The sequence below is a fragment of the Asterias amurensis genome, chromosome 12, assembly GCF_032118995.1.
Source record: "Asterias amurensis chromosome 12, ASM3211899v1".
Classification (NCBI taxonomy): domain Eukaryota; kingdom Metazoa; phylum Echinodermata; class Asteroidea; order Forcipulatida; family Asteriidae; genus Asterias; species Asterias amurensis.
The window spans coordinates 129,972-153,987 of NC_092659.1; the positions used below are offsets into that span (position 1 = coordinate 129,972).

The window sequence follows — 24,016 nt, forward strand, 5'->3', positions numbered from 1 at the left end:
CATAATTTATTATTGAAAGCTACATGATGGTGAAATGGTGAAGTGGTGATGGTGAGTGGTGGGGGGGGGGGGGCATCAGGATGTCAGTTGCTTCAAATCGTAAAGTGGCAGAACTATATTGAGTATTGGTTTGGCATGGGTATATTGATCCTTCATATGGTAAAACACTTTAATTACCGGATGTTCCATGCATCAAGTCGAGGGGTTTAACAGGTTGGGGTTATAGGATGTACTCAATCAGAGAATGGCGCCGTAGTGGCCTTATACAAGAAAAAACACCGCATATTTTTTCATATTGCAGACTAAAAAACAGTGAACTTGAAAGCCAAGCTGAGTGAACTATCACCCAATTGTGTCTGTGTAGTGTGGTCATTCGAGACTGAGCGTAACTCGGTCAAATGCAACGCCAAATACAATTTGTTTGTTACAACTTTGCTCGAGGCATTCATATCACTTTCACCATTGTTGCCGCTCCAAGGTTTCAGGGACATGTGTATTATAATATAAGGGTATGTCGTGTCAACTGTCACGGAAGAGAGGTTTCCCAGCATGTATTGAAATAACCTGATGCAGACTTTTGTAAGCATTGTGGAGGACTGCTCCGGTCGTTCGGGCGGCCGCGTGTGTGTGTATAGACACACAATACCATGCGCAGTGAACTTGGACTCGACTGTTGATCGGGGATGAGAGTGAGTGTTGTGCGTGACCCTTGGTGATACACACAGAGACAGCGATGAGGAGTTCATTGGATGCAGGCACACCGGGTCCAATCTACTCCATCGTCTGCCGTGGATATTGAAGACCCACCCGTACATCATCCTGCTGGTGATGTGGTCTCTCTGTAGATCATTGCTTCTGTCAGCTCACTGCAACACTAAATATTATACCTTCTGTTAGTTCCGCCATATAGCATCGTGTAGCACTGTGTGCAATTCATCATTATATAGCAATATTGTAATGCTATTCATGTGAACGGCACAGCTGTGAACCATATACAACCGTGTAATAATCACGAGATATACAGTCAAGGTGAGTTAATAAAATAAGTAACGCTAACTTAAAAAAAATAATATTTTGTTTTGGTCTGATTTTTTGTTTGTTTAATGGGGATTGGGTGGGAGAGGTTAGTGTTGACCACCGGTGTGGGGGAAAACTATCTCAACGATGAAATAATATGAACGAGCGTTGCAAATTTTGATATGCAAATTTTTTATATGAATAATAATTATGCATGTTTTTAAAATAGTTGGAACTATTTTTACCCGGTGCGTATTGTTTGTTATTATTATACATTTTTTGGTAATGGAACCTATAAGTATGTTTCATTAGGGCTATATCCGGTAAATAATGGTGCGTGCTATATGTGAACATCAACATGGGTAACGTGCAGTGTTTTATTGTGCACTCTTATACTAGGCTACAAGGGGACCTGGCTGCAAAAAATGGGGATGATTTGTGCTTTCACATAATAGATACCAAGAAAAAAAAACCCAATAGGGTGTTAAAATAATACTTCTGGCAAAACAATTACATTAGTGTTATTTTAACACCATATTGACGTTAATTTTGATTCTCTCTAACTATGTAACAACACCAATGGTACCGTAACAACCGGAAACATGTTGCTAAAATAAAAAAATCACTGAGTGAAACAACATTTAAGAGCTACGCGAAAACATGACGTTCATGACGTAGGTACATGAAAATTGAAAATTCGTTTTCTTAAATAAACCTAACCGACTCATTAACCGTTTGGTGAACAGTCACGTAACCGCGGTTCAATCGAACACGCAAAAACGCTCAACCGATGACCAAAGCTCATAAACATAATATTTCTGTTTGGGGTCGCCAAAATGTTTCGTGACCGGTTTCTGGGTCAGTAATGACCTGGACCTAGTGTGTCAATCTGACCCAGAAATGGGTTAAACTGACATTTATTCTTTTTAGGTGCAAACAAGATGGCGTCAAAAGGAGAACCCGCGGACAATGGGGAGCCAACGGTATCCTACCAAGGACCAGGCTACCAGAAAATTGCCACAAATGATGAGACAAAACATGGAGTAAAAGAGAAGGCAAAGAAGAGAGGTAGACCGGACTCCGCCAAGGTCCTGCTTCCGTTTAGACCAAGGTAAGACGTCGTTTGAAAGGACAAGAACAAGTTGACTCTACCTGTAATTAAAGAAATATAAATTGCTTCGTTATCAGTCGATTCATATCCGTATAAGATAACTTTTGTCAGAAACGTACATCTTGGCCGATATACTTGTCATCTCAAACGAAGTTGCCGCACAACGAACCACGTGACTTTTCCGATATAAATATTAAACATGATGTATTTGAAGTTCTTTGTCAGATCAATTCAACGATGTATAACACGTCATATATCATTTCTTTTTACTCTTCTCGAGTGGTTATATTTACACGCTTGATAATAATGTTGATATCAGCCTAAAACACGATCATAGAGATTATACATGACAAGTGTTGGAATAAAAGACCACTCCAGGTGCGCCATGACAATGTGCTGAGACAACAGATCCCCGTCGGAGTCCGGGGCCAGCTGGGCAGTCGGGTTTGCTCAGTCGTTTCTGTCCATGCCTTTCACCTCTGTGGACCCTAGTTCGATTCCCAGACTGGAGCTTTGCTCTATGTGGATGTGGTCTTCAGTCCATTACCACTGACTGCTTGGGTTTTCCCTTTAGGGGTTTCCTCCAATCCGGGTCTTAAACTGCAATTTCTTTATTGTCTCCCCTACCAAAAGTTTGTGATGTTCCATCATCACCCTCTAGGATGCTTGCCGACTATAACAAGAACTACTCATTTTACGATCATCAGAACTTTAAATATTTTACGTCTTACTCTTCTCGTTTCTGTTCTTGATTTGCCAGTAAAGTATATTTATTTTTTCAAAAGACAGGCGGTGAAAACATCCGTATAGACGTACATCAGTGAATTTAAATAGCCATTTTTATATAGACAATTATGCATGGTTGTGTGTTTCTTCTGATGACCGCATTAAAAAGGTACAACGTCTAAAGGGTTAATCTTGAAGGAAAATATTGACTGGGATTTGAAGATTGCTTATGATTTCTTAGTTATAGTTGCACCGGGAATCATAGAACTTGCTTCATATACATCGGATTGGTACGCATCCCCGGGCTCACGACTGATGTCTATGTTTGTTTTAATATTAACGAAGTCTAATGCCTATAGGCCTCTATACGGTTTTTATTTCGGCAATTAAACACATAACGGGTACCATCATTAAGAAAATGTGTACTTTGCCCCTTTTGGTACAAGCCTCGTTAGCATAGTAGTGAGAATCATGCTAATTACTCACACATACGATGTAGGCATGCAATTATGTCCGCTATGCAATACTATCCGGAGGACATTATTGCATATGCAATAATGCCCACCGGACGGTTCTGCATATGCAATCGTGTCCGCTCGCACGCTGCTGCATAATGCAAATTGTGTCCGCCCGGACACGTTTGCATATGCAGTTGTGTCCGCCCCAAGCAAAACTGTCCTTGCAGTAAATTAAACGCCCGTGGTCGACGGAACATATCGCAATTTGTTTACATGCTAAGTGCATGTCATGAATGACATGTAAAATGTTCGGCCGTTGGGTATTCGCTGCAGTCATAGAATACGTGAATATTCATGCTTCATAATGCTTCGTAGCATCAGCCGGCCCCAACAAAAACATCGTGATAATTTTGAAAATCAGAGTGACCTTTTGAGCAAGCGCGATCTGTGCAAATGGTTCACTTTCCCTGCCACTGTTTTCTTTTCAAAGGCTTTAGGCTAGGTCATTCTGGGTTTTTCTCCTTCTGAGCTTTGCTTGTTATGCCTAGTTTACATTTTTCTCCAATATTTACCAATAATTTAATTTGATCAACACGCATTTTCCCAAATCCCACTCAAAACCCTATCTTAAGTATCATGTCTAGATTTCCTTCCTCCGTAGCTAAGCTTACCGGAAAATAAAAATGAAGTTTCGTTTACACACGATTTGTTTTTCTCATTCGGATTCGTTTCAGTCATCCGTTGATAAGCATTCAACTTACACACTTAAATTTCTAAATCCCAAATGTTGTCCACCGTAGCTAAACTTATGGTGGAACAAAGTTTTACGAAAATGAATGAGTCTTGCGGCCTAATGAAGTTGAACGAGACACTATTGGTAATTACTCAAAATTATTATTATCATAAAACTTACTTGGTGACGAGTTATGGGGAGAGGTTGAAAATGTGAGAAATGGCTACCTCTAAAGTGATATAGTTTTCGAGAAAGAAGTAATTTTCCACGAATTTGATTTTGAGACCTCAGATTTAGAATTTGAGGTCTCGAAATCAACCATCAAAGCACCTTCGTGTGACAAGGGTTTATTTTTTCTTTCAATATTATCTCGTCACTTCATTAGACGACCAATGAGCTCAAATTTGTACAGTTTTGTTATTTTATGCATATGTTGAGGTACACCAAGTGAGAAGATTGGCCTTTGACAATGACCAATAGTGTCCAATGTCTTTAAGTGGATGCTGTGAAATTTAATTAGGGCCTACTCATTTTGACTGAATCAACGGAGTGTTTATTTTCAAGCGAAATTGATTGGCCCGCCGGATGTCAGTTTTTTGTGTGTGTGGCCTATTGAATTGTCCTTGAACACCAACTCTTACAGAAAGTCCTATAATAGGCGAAATGCCTATTTAGAAATAATTATATATTTATTATTTAAATATTTTTTTTAGGATTCTTATAGATTTTTCGTCACTTCTTTGATAAGATTCTTAGTTGTTTACTGTGAAAGCCTTGATACATATTTCTTATCATCGTTTCTTGACTAGGAATAAGAAGAGAAGTCCAATGGATACCTCAGGTTTGATCAGTACAATGCTGTACTCGTTCTTTACAGCCATTTACTGGAAATCACATCGTAAAGGAATTACCCAAGAGTCTCTGATGTATCTCATGTCAGACAGGGAAGCAGCCGCCCGCAACAGCCACAGGTAGAATTATAATTAAAATCTGCCCAAGCAATTCTAAATAAAATGTCTTATTAGAAAGAAGAAAAAAAAAAACCATTGGCCTAGGCCCTTGAGAATAGTATGCGCCAGCAGAGGAGGGGGGGGGGGGGAGGGGGGACTGATCGCTATAGACGATGTGACCTCTGACGTCACACGAAAACCATAACATGATTCGCGCGCATACCGCCGGGCAAAACCTTTGTGTTTTGGCAGCCAGCTAGAAAGTGTACGTAATCTTACTGTGACTACGCAACTCAGTGCCCGGCGAAACATGACGTATATAGTGTTTTGTCAACAGAGGGCGGTTTGAATGTAAACATAGGTCACATCGTCTATAGTTAGTATATTATTTTTAAATGTTTTAACAAACGACTTGCACAAGTTCAGCAAATCGCAGACGGCATCGCATAACACGACACTCTCCTAGACGACTCTAAGCCGATTCTCACAGAAGCCGTCGTTGGTGTCTGACTAAATTTACGAATTGTCATCAGGCGGTAATTTTCATGCACACCACCCATGCACCGACCAGTGCCACACTTCATGGAGTAAGAAGTCAGATACAAATTCACTTTTAAGGTGCACACAATGTCGCTGTATTGTATTAAAACTAGAAGTGTTTGTCTGCTTATAGGTTGGAGAGGTTATGGGAAGAGGAACTGGCCAAGAAGGGGGAGAAAGAGGCGTCGTTTAAGAGAGCTGTGCTCCGCTTTGTACGGACGCGTGTTGTGATGTCGTGTGCGGTGCAAATCATCGCCAACAGCAGTGGTTTCCTTCTCACGGTAAACGAACCCACCCGGTCACTAGTCCACCTTGTTGAGCTGTTAATGGCTCCGCTTTTAACATCTGTCTCATCACTGGCCGCTTGTAAACCCATCAAAAAACTAGAAATTGGCAGTCAATATATTTGTACCGCCCTCTTGTTGTTGGTCGGATTTGATGTACATCAAAACAAAACTGTATAATTTTATGATTTTATTGCCACGTTTATCAATTTTACTTTGTCTATTGGACTATTTACATTTATTTTGATTGCCTGTGTGTTTTTAATCCCCCACATGAACAACAAAATATTTCATTCAAAAAATAAAACACAAATGTATTAAAAGAAAAGTAACAATTAAACAAAATTATAAAAATAGAAATTAAATGTCCAAAATATTGAAACTAAAATAAAATAAAATTACCTGAAATGACCCAAATAAAATAAACAAGGAATAAATTCTGTATGGCGCCCCCACTTTTTCACTCATTTTTACAAAGAGGGCAATCTCATTGAGGTAAATTAGATACTGTTTCATATCGAGTGAAAAAGGGGTGGCGCCATACAGAAACTTTTCATAAACAAGGCAGTGTTTTCTACTCAGAAATATTAAACAAATTGATTTTATTAATTAAACAATACATAAAACTTTGCTCCCCTTCTTCAGGCCTATCTTCTTTACCTGGCGATTATTTATCTGGAGAGTTCAGAAAGCTCTATTGGTTATTCCATCACTCTTGGTTTTGGAATATTCCTGGCAACGGTCGTCCGAGTCATGGGAAACAATTTTGTATTCTACATTAATATCCGAAGTGCCGTACGTCTACGAAGTGCTCTTATGCTTTTGATTTATCGTAAAGTGGCGAGGCTGCGGAGCACCTCCAAAGTGTCTGTTGGCGAGGTAACCAAAACACAAATAATCTTTTTAAGTTATGAAATTGTGTATATAGCTGTTGCAATTTCTGGTTTTCAAACAATACTTTTATTTGTTAAAATATGTGTTTTTTTGTCCGGCCAAGTTGCGCCTTAACCTTATATTATTTCTCCTGTTTGGTTTCTAATTATTAATGAGATCATCTCAGAAAACATCATCATATAATATTCCCTTTTCGAACAAAAATGTGTATGTTCTTTTCAAGCTTAGTATTAAACTTAAACACCTCACTTTATTACCCCTGTTTATCAATACCTCAGCGTAAACTAAATAATCTCAGCTCTGGCAGCCAACTCGGGCACTAAAACTATCTCTGCACTAACTCGTCTTAACTCTTTTTACCCCCATCAGATGGTGAACATATGTGTGAATGACATCCAGCGATTGCACGACTCCATGCTCTTTGGACCTCTTCTCTTCTCTTTTCCAATATTCTTTCTTTTTATCTTCACTGGCGTCATCTTTGTGATTGGACCCATCCCAGCTCTGGTCGGCATGGCAACGCTCATCTTTTTCTTCTCCATCCAGGTTCGTTAATAAAGAGTAGTGTATCTTTTCCGTAGTAATTTTTGAGATCATAATTATTGACCCAAATCTGCAGCCACCATTATAGAAACACCGAGGCAAATCCCTTCTCTTAATTATAAATGCACTGGGTTCTTTTAAGGGCATTTTACACAGCACAAGGGATTTTAGGAAGTGGTTGGTACCCACCCACTGTCACCTTGCTAAGTGTAGATAAATGCTACATTCTTAAAAGAAATAAACTGTACCTTTTTTTCTTGACAAAAGGCTTTTCTGGCGAAGATCAACGTTCAAATCCGCCAGAAGTGTGTGGTGTTTACGGATCAGAGGACTCGTCTGATGAATGAGCTTTTGAACTGCATAAAACTGGTCAAGATGTACTCCTGGGAGGAATCATTTGCCAAGAAGATTGCTGGTGAGTAGCCTTGCTCAAGGCAGTCGAATTATTCACTCCGAAAAAAGACCGCCGCTGTATAAAAACCCACCCGTATTCACTGTGCGTAACATCACACGACACGATGCCCCCGTACACTATCCGCATGCATCGGCCGCCAGGCCGACAGCCTTGTAGGGTCTGTGTTAAAGCCACTGACCTCATTACTATAATAAGCGAAGAGTTCCTACGGTCAGCTCATTACCATATTGCCCGCGAAAGACGAGACATATTTACATCACAAACCACCACCACGGATGCTCAGCGAGCATGATAGGGTCCAAAGGTCGTGATAAGGGAAGTGCGTGATTGGACATTAAAATGAATAATTCATTTGCCTCACATCCTGTGTTGTCTGATAGGTCTGACGAAAGATATACATATTCATGGACTGCATACTAGCATATCCGAGAGCCCCCCCCCCCCATATTTTTCCACGAGTGGAAATTTTTTCATGAAACACATTAAACCCGGAAGTTACAGACCCGACAAGGCTGTCGGCCTGACGACCTCCGCTTGCGGTTAGTGGTACGAGTGCGGATGACTTGTGTGCACAGTAGTCGTACGATATGACAGTGTGTATACGGGTGGGTCGTGCGGTATGATCACACGCACCACGCACAGGGTATACGGGTGGGTTTACAGCAGCGTCTTTTTGGAACGAATAATGCCACTGCCTTGAGCAAGGCTAGCTGGTGAGAAAAGAAGAAAACACTTCTGTTGTTTGTTATTGATGAGATATCACTCAAAACATTACACGGTCACAAACAGCCACTTCAATGTGAGGGCTACACTTAACTCATTTAGGCTGCCAACCTGAATCAACTCTCACCAAGGGCATATTGCCACCAACTGCTGGGGCTGAAACAGAGTTTCCCTTTCAGAGTTGATAAGGATGTATAAAGCATGGTTATTGCCCACTAAGAGCCTGCCTGGTAGAGCAGATTGTTGTCAATCCAGAGGTTCAGGTTCAAGTCCTGCTCTTGTACATTTTGTTTTTGTTTAACCCCAAATTAATATAGAGAAGATGATTTTTTTATACAAACTCATCTGAGCTGTTATGATAACAGTTTAATTTATTACTTTGCTATTCAGACATTAGAAGTAACGAGAAGAAATATCTGACAAGATCAGGAATACTGCAATCCTTTACTGTGGGTCTGTCAATCACCATAACTACTGCCATCGTCCTGGCCTCAATCGTCACTTATAGTCTACTTGGAAACATTGTCAAGGCCTCTACGGTAAGCGGTATGGGGCTGGTCGGGTCGATGTAGGGTATCCTTCCTTCCCATTGCACCTTGATTCTGTGGATAGGGTTTTCAGTCCCTACCTGATTGCATGGGTTTACCCAGGAATAATTATCTACTAGTGTTTTCCTCCCACCTCTAAAACTGAAACTTCCTTCCTTGTCTTCTCTCCTTGTGGGTTCTTGGCTTAGCAAGGTGATTAGATGAGTATAGTGATAAGAAAAAAATGTTCGACACAACTTTAACAGTTGAACTGTTGCAATTTGAAAAAGCACTAAGAGAAAATTTATCTCATTTGTATTATGGGTAAGTATTCTTTAATAATCAACAGAATTTATCAGACAGGAAGTCACCATTTGAGCACAAACAAAAGACCCCTAGACCATCATTGAGTTTGCTGTCCCGATGCTAAAATGACTTGCCATGAGCCCTGAATTTTCTTTCCTTATGACACAAGTGGCGTGATTGGTTCAGCTAGGATTAATTACAACCAACTGTCAGAGTTTCGTTCGCATCTCTTATGACCTTGAACTTCTGTGATTTGAATTTTGATTGTTTTAATATTTCATCATCAGGCTTTTACCTTGGTACACCTGTTTGGAAGTCTGACTGGTACCTTGTTTGTCATCCCATTGGCTCTCAAGCCAATATCAGAATCTGTCGTCGCATTGAGACGCATCCAGGTAGGGCTTGTAAAACAAAATGTAGATTTAATGATGAGTCGTGTTGTCAACCGAACTCAGGCTCTGGTGTTTTGGTCAGCAGGGTGGGGACCGAGACTTGGGACCACACTCTGCTGATCAGGGACACCAGAGCTTCAGTCATGTCAGTCCAGTGTGCCTAACCACTCGTCCATGACACACCACTGGCTTATAAAAAATGATCAGTGTGCAAGTTGAGTGATGTAGTTTAACTGTTTCTTGAGAATATGGGAGATTGTCTGCCGATTTTGTTTGTTCTTGCTACAGGACTGATCTCATAATGCAACGATGAATGGCAAAACTATAGGAGATGTCCCTCTCTTAAGATGAGATACTGGACACAGAAAACAAAATCATTTAAAGAAACCCGACAGAAAAATCTTAATATTTTGATTCTTGTTTTTATGCTGTTCAGCCGATTTTGTTGATGGATGAGAGCAGCCATGACTGGGCCTCGCCCGAAAACTCAGACAATGCCATTGAGGTTCAAGATGCTTCCTTCAGCTGGGATGCTCCGCCCAACTCCAACTCCCAGTCGAATAACAATGATCCAGGGAATGGCAAACCAGCAACCACAAAGTACACCCTGGTCAAGCAAGAAGTGGATGAAGAGAACAAAGATGCAAAGAATGGATTGAAGGAGGAAGGGAAGGAGGCAGCAGCGTCTGATGGTTTGCTGGTGGAGGAGACAGGGCCAACAGCGTCTGGAGTCACACTCAAGAACATCAATCTCAATGTTCCTAGAGTGAGTGCTCTCTGTTCAACCCAGTAAGTTTTCTTTGTGGTTTATTACTTTGTCTATGTGATTGTAAGTTTTAACATTGTTTTGTTGTTGTTGTTTACAGTCTCATCTGATAGGCATCTGCGGCTCTGTCGGGAGCGGGAAAAGTTCCTTTCTGAATTGTCTGATGGATCAGATGAACCTACTAAAGGGGGACATCGCTTTGAAAGGATCCTTTGCTTTTGCTTCACAACAGGTGATTATGATCTTTAGGATTCTCAACAGGGTTCAACACATGCCACTCAAGTCATTTGCCACTTCTTTTTCATTCATGAACTCAGGAAAGTACTGGGTATACGGTGCTTAATACACATCGGTGTTAGGGTAAAAACTAATTGTATTGAGAGGTAACATAGAATAACAAAAAACTGCTCAAAATCCTGTAATGACTAAACCATTTTAAAACATTGAATTTAGGATCAAAACGAATTGTTTCACTCGTCTCTCAAAAACAATGTAAAAGGGAGTTTCCCACAATGAGCAACTTAATACCATGTCTGATGCGTGCATTCTGTGAACATGTAATAGGCACTGGATGCCTGACAATATAAATTATAGAACAAAAATTTGATACTAATTTTTAATCTCCTTAACTATATATTTTTCCAAGGCTTGGATTACCAATGCAACTGTTCGAGACAACATTTTATTTGGTGATGAATACAATGAGGAGAGATACAAGAAAGCCATCTTCTCTTGCTGCTTGGAAAGAGACTTAGAAATCATGTCAGATGGAGACCAAACAGAGGTTTGTATACTTTCAAGAACTGTCAGTCTTTGGAATCAAGTTTTGGTCTTGATGTTTGTGTCCTCAAAAAGCCAGTCATGAGTTTACTGTGTTTGCTATAACCACTGTCATTTGGCTTGCGGTCCAGTAGGAATTTCAAGCCTTGGACCAATAAGCTTTAAATACCTCTTCACAAATCAACCTGTAATTTCATTGGTTTCAATCTTATACTCTTAGATCGGTGAGCGAGGAGTGAATGTTAGCGGTGGCCAGAAGCAGCGAATTAGTCTGGCTCGAGCGTATTACTCAGATCGTGATATCTATCTTCTAGATGATCCATTGAGTGCTGTAGATGCACACGTTGGTAAACACATCTTTAATCATTGCATCAATGGAGTGCTAAGAGGGAAAACCATCTTGTTTGTAACTCATCAACTACAGGTGAATATAATAGTTCTAGTATCCTTCCATTTTATTAAAAGATTCATGCCGTGTTGTGGTCGAGTGGTCTAGTTCACCAGACCCAAGCTCTGGTGTTGGCAGCAGCAGAGTGTGGGTCTGTATCCTAGCCATGACATTTGTGCCCTTAATCAAGGCATTTAACCATAATTGCTGTGTAAAAAGTTGGGAAGGTAGTGTATTCTGCTCTACCAGTCAGGCTCATAGTGGATGATATCCCATGCCTACATCATTACAGACTGTAAGGAGTAACCCTTCTTCGGCCCCAGGAGTAGCTGGCGGCAATGTAGGCCTTACTCCTAGTGGCAGATGGTTTTGTCCTCCGGCAAAAAAAAAATGGTGATGCAACTTGAAATTCATGTAATTAGACTTGATAGTACTTACAACTTTGTTTACAGAATAGTATATCTATTTCAGGTCATTTTAAGAAATATGTATAACCTTCATTTTAAATTTGGACAGTATCTTCGTGACTGCGACTACATTGTATTGATGAGAGACGGCGCCATAGCAGAGCAAGGCACTCATGATAGCCTTATCCAAGCTGACATGGAATATGCCCGCCTCCTTGAGACATTCCACGGCAAGGGAGAAGAGGATGAAGAAGATGTCAACGATGATATCCCACCTAAGGAGGAAGATATCGTTGATGATAAGGTGATGGAGGATGCGGGAGATGAAATTAAGGAGCACCAAGATGAAGATGTCAATGATGGTGTGGAAGAGGACAAGGAAGTTACCAAAGTTTGTAAGCAATTTTACTTATTTTTTAGACGTTTTGAGGTGGAAAAAATGTAAAAATGTTTGAGTCATATAAAATCAGATTTGTCTTGTCATATTTGGCATTAGCTGGGAGTCAAACCAGGGTCATAGTTGTCTCTTTTTTGTATGTTTGTTTAGATGATCTTCCTGTCAACTTGGTGAAGCTCTAACAACGGGATATAAACACCAAGCTGGCAAACAGCCATCTCTCATTTTTAAAATTGGTTTAACATCTATGATTTTGAAGTTCAAAAATCAAGAAATTGTGATTCAGTAAAAAACAAAAACAAAAAACAACAATAACTTGTAGTCATTGCAGGCCTTGAACTTGACCACAGCAATATTCCCCTGGTAAGGGGCCTGTATTGTGAAGGATTCAAACCCACATCCCTGTGATTGCAAGTCCTGCAGTTTTAGAGGTCAGCTCTTAACACACTAGCCACCTATGCCAATAATGCTATACAGTTTGTTCTTGTTTATTGTTGCAGTGAAACTCATTGGGACAGAGAGTGAAGGAGAGGGGACTGTTGCTTACGCTACCTACCAGAGCTTTGTTCGATTCACTGGGGGTAAATTCTGGGCCTTCCTGGTCCCTCTCTTGATGTTTCTGACCATGTTGTCATCCGTTGCAACAAGTATATGGCTGTCAATTTGGATTCAGGCTGTAACTGTCTGGGACGACACACCAGTAAGTGATGCACACTGAGTTTCAATAGGGGGTTGGGGGTTAGTCTTTGGGTTCAGGCTTTAACTGTCTGGGACGACACACCAGTAAGTGATGCACACTGAGTTTCAATAGGGGGTTGGGGTTAGTCTTTGGATTCAGGCTGTAACTGTCTGGGACGACACACCAGTAAGTGATGCACACTGAGTTTCAATAGGGGGTTGGGGGTTAGTCTTTGGGTTCAGGCTGTAACTGTCTGGGACGACACACCAGTAAGTGATGCACACTGAGTTTCAATAGGGGGTTGGGGGTTAGTCTTTGGGTTCAGGCTGTAACTGTCTGGGACGACACACCAGTAAGTGATGCACACTGAGTTTCAATAGGGGGTTGGGGGTTAGTCTTTGGGTTGGAAATGGGATAAAGGTTGAGGGTCTGGGTTTCGGATTGATGGACAGAGATTAGATTAACTCTTAAGTTCTGGCAATAGAGTAAATTGGAACCATCTCAACACCCCTCTGCTTGAACTATAGAGATTGTTATGGCAAGTTATTCTTATTGCACCAATGTGGTTCTGAATACTCCTAAGGAATTTAGTAAAAACGGTTGGGACATTTTGAGTTTTTGTTGTTTTGGACATGGTTAATTCACGTGTAAAGAGCTTTGATACTTAGTTACAATTCGCTGTTTTTTGTGTCATTGGGATGCGCTGTATTTAGGTTTGCTTTGGGGTTTGATAGGGTTAGTGTTTGTGTGTTTTCATTCATGTGGGGATGGCTGCAGGGTTTGGTTGGGGTTAGGTTTAGTTTTTGGGGATTAATGATGGTTTTCTTAGTTAAGGTTAACATTGGGAGTCTGGAGTTCTACATTAACCATTGTTTGCATGTAGTCTTGCTCTCAACCTTTGTGCCATTTTATTTACATTTGTTCTCAACCTCACACTTACTCTTTGCATAATCCCCAAACCAGATGCCATCTTCCGCCCCCAACCTCACCACTGATTCACTACCATGGAGCTCCACTCCCCTCATGAATAATTCATTAAGTGATGTCATCAATGGGACCAGCGTTGACTATGATGATGAATATTACATTGACTCCACCCTTGGGACCCCCTCAGCCCAAGATGAGGGCGTCATGATCTTCTTTATCTCCGTCTATGTTGGGATTTTTGTTTTGACTTGGTTCATCCTCTTCGTGTCCTGCTGCATCTTTATTAAGGTAAGTTAAAAAAAGAATAAAAACAAATGCTAAAACCTTACAGGAAAGTATATGTTGATTTTTGGATTAATGCTATTTGCAGGCCTTGAAATAACCCACAGCACTTACATCAATTGACATTGTGCCCTGTGCTTTTGCCATGGTGCCCTGTGCTTTTGCCATGGTGCCCTGTGCTTTTGCCATGGTGCCCTGTGCTTTTGCCATGGTGCCCTGTGCTTTTGCCATGGTGCCCTTTGCAAAGTTCTAATACAAATTGAAATTTACAAAAGAAGTACCCCTTACCAGAGGAACCAAACTCAAGGCGTGTATAAAAGTAGATTATACAGTAAAACTAGCCTGTGATTATACAGTAAAACTAGCCTGTGATTATAAAGTAAAACTAGCCTGTGATTATACAGTAAAACTAGCCTGTGATTATACAGTAAAACTAGCCTGTGATTATACAGTAAAACTAGCCTGTGATTATACAGTAAAACTAGCCTGTGATCATTTCTATTTCAAAATTGGTTGCATTTTTAGATAGCGTAGAAAATCCGGAGCGAATATGTCTATGCAGGAAGAAGAATCCCTAATAGGAGTACAATTCAATTCAATTCAATTCAAAAAACTTTTATCATCCTTTAAATTAAAGTTTCTTGAATTGAATTTGATTGAATACGCAATCATAGAAACGTTAACGACAGTAATGCTTTTTCAGATTCAAATTTGATAATGCTTCATACTTTCTCAAGCCAAAAAGTCTAAACACTTTTAGCCAGTTATAGGTCGGTTAGAAGATTTTGTTTATTGAAGCTAAAGCATAGGAATTAATTATACTTATTTGGATCTTGTTGCACTGATGCAATGACTAGATGTGATCTAGCAATATTTAGTCTGAGACTTAAAATATTACCAAACTTTTGTTTTTTTTCTCTTTCAACAGACTGTATTACGAGCGACTACACGAATCCATGATAGACTACTGCGTAAGATAATGCGGTGTCCAATGGCATTCTTTGACACTACACCACTGGGTCGTATTCTCAACAGATTCTCCAAAGATATGGATGAAGGTAAAGATTGGCTCATTCTTGGGTTTGAAATAAGAAGAATAAAACATGGAGAAAGGATAACAAACAGTGATTGAAAGGTAGGGTCGTATTGATAAGTGACTTATCAATACGACCATACCTTTAAATCACTGTTTGTAAGCACTCCAAAAAAGTAAATGACCATAAAAACTTACTTGGTGAGATGCACTGCACCTCTTGAGAAAGGCCTCTTAAGATTGATATGGTTCGGACAATATTTCAATTAAAAAACATTTGAACTGAGAACTTGTTATATTTCTTTAACTTTTGACCTTGATTCTCAATTGGTGCACAGTGGATATGATGTTTTTTTAATCCTGTTTGCCAATCAGTCCATCAATAGTTGTCGCGTTGATTCTCATTTGGTCCACAGTGGATATGATTCTTTTTTAATCCTGTTGGTTAATCAGTCCACAATTATTGTTTTCACCTTGATTCTCAATTGGTCCACAGTGGATATGATGTTACCCATATATCTCCAGCGCTGCCTGCTCTTCCTTAGTGTTCTCTTCTTGCTCCAGCTCGTCATCATCTTCATCTTCCCTCTCTACCTTGCTGCCTTCGCTGTCGTTATTGTCATCGGGCTGGTCCTCTATATCATCTTCCGCAAGGGCTACTGCCAGATCAAGAGGATGGACAACACTAGTCGTTCTAAGGTTGTGTCTCATATATCAGCAACGATGCAGGGATTAACCACCATCAAGGCATATGGACAAGGCCAGAGGTTCATCAACAGGCAAGTCTCATCCCCTTACCTGAGTGGTAATAAGTAAAACTCCCGCTCCAGTAAATTTTTCTTTTTTCAAACCCAAACTATTGTTATTATTGTATATTTCATAAACCATTGGTTGACCAGGGATCATTGTCTTAGCCTGCTCCTTAATGAACGTGTTTTTGTTTTACCCAGGTTCGAGAAGTTGCTTGACACAAACTCCTTGATCATGGAATTGTTTAGTATGGCACCGAGATGGACTGCTGCTCGCATGGACCTGATGTCCTCGACACTCGTCTTATTTCTTTCTCTTCTTATTCTATTGAATAAGGAGAATATATTCTCAGCAGCCATTGCTGCCATGGCTCTACAGCAAGCTATTGGGGTAAGAAACAGGTTGCCATTTTACTTTACAATCTCAGATTTAACTTTTGGGGCATAAAAACTGATATATTTTTTACATAACCACAATACTTAAAAAATTTGTACATTAAGTGTGGCCTGCCTCCCACGTCCAAGTGGGGTGTGAACAGCTCTTTGTCCAAGTTGACCTTGAGCAGCCCATCGTCGACTTTGGTCAAACACTTTTAAACTCTAACAGTTACAGACACTAAGTTTGTGTTTGTTCTTTTTACTGCTACAGCTTTCAGGTGGACTCCTTCAAGAGGTCTTGATTGCCTGCACACAGACTGAGAGCTCATTCCTATCTGTAGAGAGAATGCTTGAGTATATTCAGGTAAGAATACATCTTGGTCATTTACACAGTGTCAGATGTTTGTTTCTTGAAACAAATCACTGCAGATTATTCTTGGTTCAGACACTAAGAGTCTAAGACTTTGACTGAAGTGAGACATAGGCTTAACTTTGTTGACTTCTAAGACCTACTTTGAAATACTTGGAACTTGATTGGAGATTTGCCCTGAAAGGTTTGGGAGTTGGGACTTAACTTGAATTTATTAAATTATGGCTTATTCAGCTCTTTCGCACACTATGAAATGTCCTCAGCAGTCTGTTCTGTATCATTAAACCATAAAGCCTTCAACAAACTTAGGTTGGGTTGAAACAGAGAAAGGCAAGAACCATAGTACAAGTCAACTAATCATCAAGAGAAAGAAGGTATATTATGTCAAGCAATTTCTAAAAACAAAATGTTTGATCTTTGCAGAAGACGCCTTCAGAGGCAGATGCCCACATCGAGGACACAAAACCTGATCAGAACTGGCCAGCAGAGGGCGACTTAAAAATCCAGAATTTGGAGATGAGGTACCGCCCAAAGCTGCCTTTAGTTCTGAAGAGAGTCACGTGTCATATCCGGCCCAAAGAGAAGATTGGCATTGTGGGTAGAACAGGATCAGGTGCGTAAACACACACCTCCCCCAACCCTATGCACCCCACCCCTTCCTCTTCAGAACTCTACCTATTTCCAACCCACCCAACTCCAAATAATATATAAAAACAAAACAAAAAAGTAGTTACAAATATTTGGCCAAAACGTGAGAAAGTAATTTCATTTCAATTTTAACTCAATTGTTTTACTCATTGAATATTATAATCTATATTGTTGTGCTTTCATTTTATCTGTAAGGTGTTTTTTATTTTATGTCTTTACCTTGCTTGTATGCCCTTGTATGTCTATTTTTATGTGTCTTTGCTTTTTGCCTGCTATATAGAATACCTATATATGTATAATTCTATTTTATTGTTGTTCTTTTTTGGATGAGCTGGATGGAGAGGAGAGCCTCTCGACAGGAACTGTGTTTTATTGTAGGCAATCCTTCGGGGGCTCCAGCTGTTTTTTTCTTTACTGTATGTAAATTGCTCTTTGCTGTATTGTTCAATTTTCTTTTACCTTATTAGTGTGCACTATTGTAATTTTTATTCCCGAGAAATGTAATAAATATAAATACAAATATTTAAAAGTCTTTGTTAAGAAGTTGGTGGAAAAATTAAGGTTGCTGCTCTAGTCAATTTATATTTTGTTCAACCCAAATTTAAGTTTGACATGTAGAAGTCCTTTTACTTTCACAGAACGACAGCTTTAAAAAAAATCCTTTATTACAAGTTCTAAAATTACACTTTCTATTTGAATGCTCCTGGTTTTTACTTGTAGGCAAGTCTTCTCTAGGTATTTCCCTGTTCCGCTTGGTGGAGAATGTTTCAGGTCAGATTCTTCTAGATGACGTTGATATATCAACAGTTGGACTCCATGATCTACGCTCCAAGCTATCCATCATACCACAAGACCCTGTACTCTTTGCTGGAACTGTTAGGTGTGTAATATAATGTAGTTCCTGTAAGAGGTCATCTTTGCAGGCAGCTTGGGTTTCAAGCGTTCTAATTTGTCTAAGCAGCCAAGTTGTTTAACAACCAATCATGAAAGGATTTTACAGAAATCCCATCAGCTACATACGTTATATTTGACTAACATATAGTTGTGCTTTCCCGCAAGGCTTACCCATTGTGATTAATCCATTTTCAGCCAATTTTGAAAGAAAATGCAAGGTTAACCCCTCATGATTTTTTCCTTTTTCGGCTCATTTTTAAAGAAAATGCAATTGTTTTACATCATTGTTGTGGTTTTTATTGTTGTGGTTTTTATTATTGTGGTTTTTATTGTTGTGGTTCTATAACAGCAATGGTGTTTTACACCTCCTTCTTGTGATTTATACTGACTGCATTTTTCTGTTTGTGTATCTTAGGAAAATTTTGTGGTTTTTCCTAAATGCGTTTGATTAATTATAATATATATATACCCGTCTACCTGACTTTTATCTTTATTGTTTTATGATCATATTTTGTGGATCTCATTTTGGACCTTTTAATGATTTTGCTTTTTGTGGTTAAATGATTTGAATGGCTTTGAGTGGATTTGGGGTTATAATGTGTTTTATTATTATTACCCGTGTGATTTTATCCATTTTCAGTCAATTTTAAGAGAAAATGCAAGGCTTACCCCTTAGGATTTTTTCCATTTTAGGACCATTTAAAAAACAATGCAAGGCCTAACCCTTGTTAATTTATTTACTTTCAGCTAATTTTTAGGGGAAATGCAAGGCTTACCTCTTGTGATTTTATCCTTGTTTTCAAACTTTTCAGGAAAATGCAAGGCTTACCTATTGTGATTTTATCCTTGTTCTCAAACTTTTTAGGAAAATGCAAGGCTTACTCTTGTGATTTTATCCTTGTTCTCAAACTTTTTAAGAAAATGCAAGGCTTACCCCTTGTGATTTTATCATCATTCCGCCAACTTTTAAAGAAAATGCAAGGCTTGCCTGCCCAATATGATTTTATTTAGGGTAAGGGATGCCGCAAGGGTATATAAGGATTGGGGTTATGGATTATAGGTTTTGGGTTAGGATAAGGTTTAATGTAAGGGTTGTTGGGTTAGGCTTATATTCTTGAATTTTCATTTGTATGGATTGCTGTATTTCCTCACTTTTTCCTGTTGTAAGTTGTTAATATTTGTATAATTATTATGTTATGTGCTTGTGTACATTTTATGGAATGGGCGCAATATAAATGAATAAATTATTATTAGGTTAACGGTATGTCTAGCCCTATTCTAGGCTTAGCCATACAGTGTAGCTCTAGCCCTAAGCGTGACCCTAATCTTGATCCCTGCAATGGATTATTTTAAGTTTTTTCTGACAATCATTTAAAAAAACTCATTTTCATCTTGCTCTGCAGATTCAATTTGGACCCTCTCAACCAGCACACTGATGAGGAACTTTGGGCTGCGCTGGAAAAGACATACGTTAAACAAACGGTAATTAGACCTTAATGTCTCAACCCTTTGTGGCTTTGATTAATTATGAGTGGCTCTTTGACATAGTGTCTTTTATTTACAGGCTAGCATACTTTAGTGCGCACATAGAGTGGATCAACCACAGGCATGCCTTATTAGTATGTACCACCAATACAAGGGGTTTTTAGTAAGCAGCAAAGGCTGGAAAAACAAAATGGCGCGGTGAGATCAATCACCCCTGGGAATGAGGTTGTCTCATTGCTGTTTTTATTTACATGTAAATTCTTTTGATACAGATTAGTTGCTTGGATAACCAACTAGAGGCTACGGTGATCGAGAACGGGGAGAATTTCTCCGTTGGTGAGAGACAACTCATGTGCATGGCAAGAGCGCTGCTAAGAAACAGTAAGGTGAGGTATAGACCACTTGAATTGATCTTCATTGTTTTATGAATTTAATCTTAAATACAATTAATAATAACAATAATAATTTGGGGGGTGGGGGCAAACAAAATCTGAAATCTGATATACATCTGATATTGAATTAAAAGTCTGATGGTGTTGATTATATACCCCAGGTGTTATTGATGGATGAAGCTACGGCAGCCATTGATACTGAGACAGACAGTCTGATTCAACAAACGATACGAGACGCATTCAAGGAATGTACAATCCTCATCATAGCACATCGGCTCAATACCATACTGGATTGTGATAAGATCATGCTCATGGATAAAGGAGAGGTGAGATATTTTATATTATTTTCAGTTTCAGGAAGGTAGGAGAGCAAAGTACAGACCCTGGGAGGCTATATCTGAGCGTGTCATGGCCGTGTAGTCTAGTTCACCAGACCTAAGCTCTGGTGTTGTCAGCAGCAAAGTGTGTGTTTGAATCCTAGTCACGACAGTAATGCTCTTTAGGAAGACACTTTACAATAAATGCTTCATAAAAAGTTTGGTGCTTTTTGCTCTCCCAGCCATGCTCGTAGTAGATGATAACCCTGTTTCAGCCCAGGAGTAGGTGGCAACGTTCCCCTGATGGCAGTTGATTTGGGTTGATTTATTTCTCACCTTTAAGTGGCCATCCGTGGCCTTGTAATGTTAGGTGCTCAAACAAAGAGAAACACTTTTTTAAGACGGGTTTCAAAGTTAATGAATTTTGAGACTAATTTATGTAGCGCCTTTGTGTTTACAAGGTGCTTAGAAGATGCTGACCCCAACCAAACATTGATCTTTCATTTCCTGTTTGTATTATTTTCTTCTGATGGACAGATTGCCGAGTTTGACAAGCCGGAAGTCCTACAGGCCAATCCTAAATCTCAATTTAGTGGGATGTTAATCGCTGCCCAACACAACCAGGGAAGTCTAGATGATTAAGGTTAATGTTATCCGTTACAGTCTCCGAGCTGAAGGTGCGTTTTACTTTGATCAGTTGATTCACCTAATATCATGGCTCTGCAAACCGTAAGCAAAGAATCAGCGCTTACTTAAGTGAGTATTCAAGCGTATTTAGTATTATTTTACCACTCCCCAAGTTCACTAAAACCTTGATAGATGTCAAACGATGGATATCACTATGCAGAAACACTATGAAAAAATTAACAATTTAAACTATTAGTGGTTAGCAGGACTTTTGCGTGTGCTCACTCCACGTTACTAGGCATTCTACGCTTAGCAGGGCAGGGCTTTTGTGTGTGCTCACTCCACGTTACTAGGCATTCTACGCTTAGCAGGGCAGGGCTTTTGTGTGTGCTCACTCCACGTTACTAGGCATTCTACGCTTAGCAGGGCAGGACTTTTGCGTGTGCTCACTCCACGTTACTAGGCATTCTACGCTTAGCAGGGCAGGGCTTTTGCGTGTGCTCACTCCACGTTACTAGGCATTCTACGCTTAGCAGGGCAGGGCTTTTGCGTGTGCTCACTCCACGTTACTAGGCATTCTACGCTTAGCAGGGCAGGGCTTTTGCGTGTGCTCACTCCACGTTACTAGGCATTCTACGCTTAGCAGGGCAGGGCTTTTGCGTGTGCTCACTCCACGTTACTAGGCATTCTACGCTTAGCAGGGCTTTTGCGTGTGCTCACTCCACGTTACTAGGCATTATACGCTTAGCAGGGCAGGGCTTTTGCGTGTGCTCACTCCATATTACTAGGCATTCTTCGCTTAGCAGGGCAGGGCTTTTGCGTGTGCTCACTCCACGTTACTAGGCATTCTACGCTTAGCAGGGCTTTTGCGTGTGCTCACTCCAAGTTACTAGGCATTATACGCTTAGCAGGGCAGGGCTTTTGCGTGTGCTCACTCCACGTTACTAGGCATTATACGCTTAGCAGGGCAGGGCTTTTGCGTGTGCTCACTCCACGTTACTAGGCATTATACGCTTAGCAGGGCAGGGCTTTTGCGTGTGCTCAATCCACGTTACTAGGCATTCTTCGCTTAGCAGGGCAGGGCTTTTGCGTGTGCTCACTCCACGTTACTAGGCATTCTACGCTTACACAGGAAATTGACTCTTGCTCTCTTAAAGCAAACACTTCTGATCAGTGCAGAATTTGGCGGTAAGCAGAGCCATGAATTTGGGCCCTGGGCAATTGAGTGTCTTCTTGACTGACCAACATTACATTCTCATAATTACTGCTTATGAGGTGGATTGTGAAATAAAAAATGGTTGGTGTCTGTCTTGTGAAAAAGACATGTATTTATTTTTAAATGTGTGTTTGTGTGGACATTTTCTTTGTTTGTTTTTACTTTCTGTAATATTCTTAATAAATAAATCTTTAGTAGGAAGTTTTACAAATTTTTAGATCGTTCTTAAAAGGACGCTTGGTGCATATTGCCTTAAGTATAATAAATAAGTGTGCCTGTATAACAGTCACGGAAAAAGACCAAGGAGTTTTTATAAGAAAACTTTGCACAGGCTTCGGACTCTGTTTCTTGTTGAAGCAACTTGCGAACTATCGATGCTCTAAAATTCACAAGCCAGATCCGAAGCCCAATCCAACGTTTGGAAAATGGCCCTTTAGTTTTTCTTCAACTACGTAGTCTTACCAAACCTATTTATCAAGTTCATCTGTGTAGGTCTACCAATTTTTGTCTATTTTCTTTATACTTAACTGGAATCAAATAAATACTTTTATATTTAACTGGAATCAATAAATTTCTTCAAATATACTAAAGTGAATATTATATTTTTGGTAATCAATGGAACAAATAAAATTATGTTCAGCGATACTTAGTTAGTTTTTTTTTTATTTGTTAACACATTTTGTTTTATATTAGTCTATAAACAGTCTGAGAACATAACCCTAACCTTGCATTTTAGTTTTTGGTTTTTAGGTTTTTGTATACAGTTCACTCGAATATATATGATTTCATTTAAGATGGAAAATGTGTTCTAGTTTCATTTTGTAATCAGAAAGCTTTTAGAATAAAATTAAACAGTGATTTGTTTTTCCTGTATAAGACCTTGAAGTCAACAAATTGAATTTAAAATAAAACACAACTCAGTTGCAAATCTGTTTACGGAGCGTTTTAAAAAACATTTATTTCCATGACTTGATGAGTTGTCCATGAAGGTTTTCCATATAAAGATATTTAATCAAAAACACAATCAAGTAAAAAAAATGTGTCAGTGCAAAAACGAAAGCGGGACGAGTTAGTTTGTCATTTCATTGTTCCATGTTTCATATTAAATACAGATACTGAACTAGTCCTGGTGCAAGGTATTCTTGTTGAGACAGTTAAACCACAGTGCGCCTACATACACTCGACGCTACCCACGTTATGACTATTCCACCAATAGAGGTCGTTTTCCCTACAGCGCCCAAGAGATTGTTTGATATTAATGTGTGTGGTGTGGAGAGTGAATCGTGATACTTGATAATGAACAAGGTCTTGCACCAAAGCTAATGCTAAACTAGTCAAGCACCACTCAACTGTTACCAGCTAGCTAGCATTTGGACAGAATGCTGTCATTTTGTGTCATCTTGGAGAAATAGAAGGAGGTGCGACTCAAACACTTTCAACATTTATTTATTTTAAATCTTTAGACATTGACCAATAGTGGATATTTTTTGCACTGAAATAACCATTTGTAACAGGTTGAACTACAACATTTTAAATAAAGATGGCAGAATAAAGTATATACAAGGTTTTAAAAACTTACTAGTAGGTAGGTACGAGAATTGACATTACATTAATCTTAATAAAACATGAGGTGAAATACAAGACGTAATTTCTTTTGCTCTC

The 24,016-nt window shown here is 39.5% G+C and overlaps 1 protein-coding gene across 3 annotated transcripts; it reads left to right on the plus strand.

Annotated features, from left to right (window-relative positions):
• The first annotated feature begins 306 nt into the window (after positions 1 to 306).
• On the plus strand, positions 307 to 23,288 carry LOC139944841 (ATP-binding cassette sub-family C member 5-like). 3 transcript variants are annotated; one of them, XM_071941966.1, is made up of 26 exons: positions 307 to 1,029; positions 1,948 to 2,128; positions 4,855 to 5,016; positions 5,669 to 5,816; positions 6,465 to 6,698; positions 7,083 to 7,259; positions 7,524 to 7,671; positions 8,785 to 8,933; positions 9,515 to 9,622; positions 10,056 to 10,385; positions 10,486 to 10,617; positions 11,032 to 11,169; positions 11,386 to 11,589; positions 12,070 to 12,355; positions 12,858 to 13,057; positions 14,000 to 14,251; positions 15,174 to 15,303; positions 15,775 to 16,057; positions 16,229 to 16,418; positions 16,677 to 16,769; positions 17,199 to 17,388; positions 18,144 to 18,303; positions 19,721 to 19,799; positions 20,075 to 20,188; positions 20,356 to 20,520; positions 21,049 to 23,288. In XM_071941966.1, the coding sequence occupies exons 2-26, from the start codon at positions 1,959 to 1,961 to the stop codon at positions 21,151 to 21,153; spliced, it is 4,347 nt and encodes a 1,448-aa protein (XP_071798067.1). In that variant the 5' UTR covers positions 307 to 1,029; positions 1,948 to 1,958; the 3' UTR covers positions 21,154 to 23,288. The 3 variants fall into 3 exon arrangements, with proteins under 3 accessions (XP_071798067.1, XP_071798070.1, XP_071798068.1); XM_071941969.1 differs by lacking the exons at positions 307 to 1,029; positions 1,948 to 2,128; positions 4,855 to 5,016 and adding an exon at positions 5,177 to 5,392 and having other exon boundaries at positions 5,614 to 5,816; XM_071941967.1 differs by lacking the exons at positions 307 to 1,029; positions 1,948 to 2,128; positions 4,855 to 5,016 and adding an exon at positions 5,563 to 5,582.
• The last annotated feature ends 728 nt before the right edge of the window (positions 23,289 to 24,016 follow it).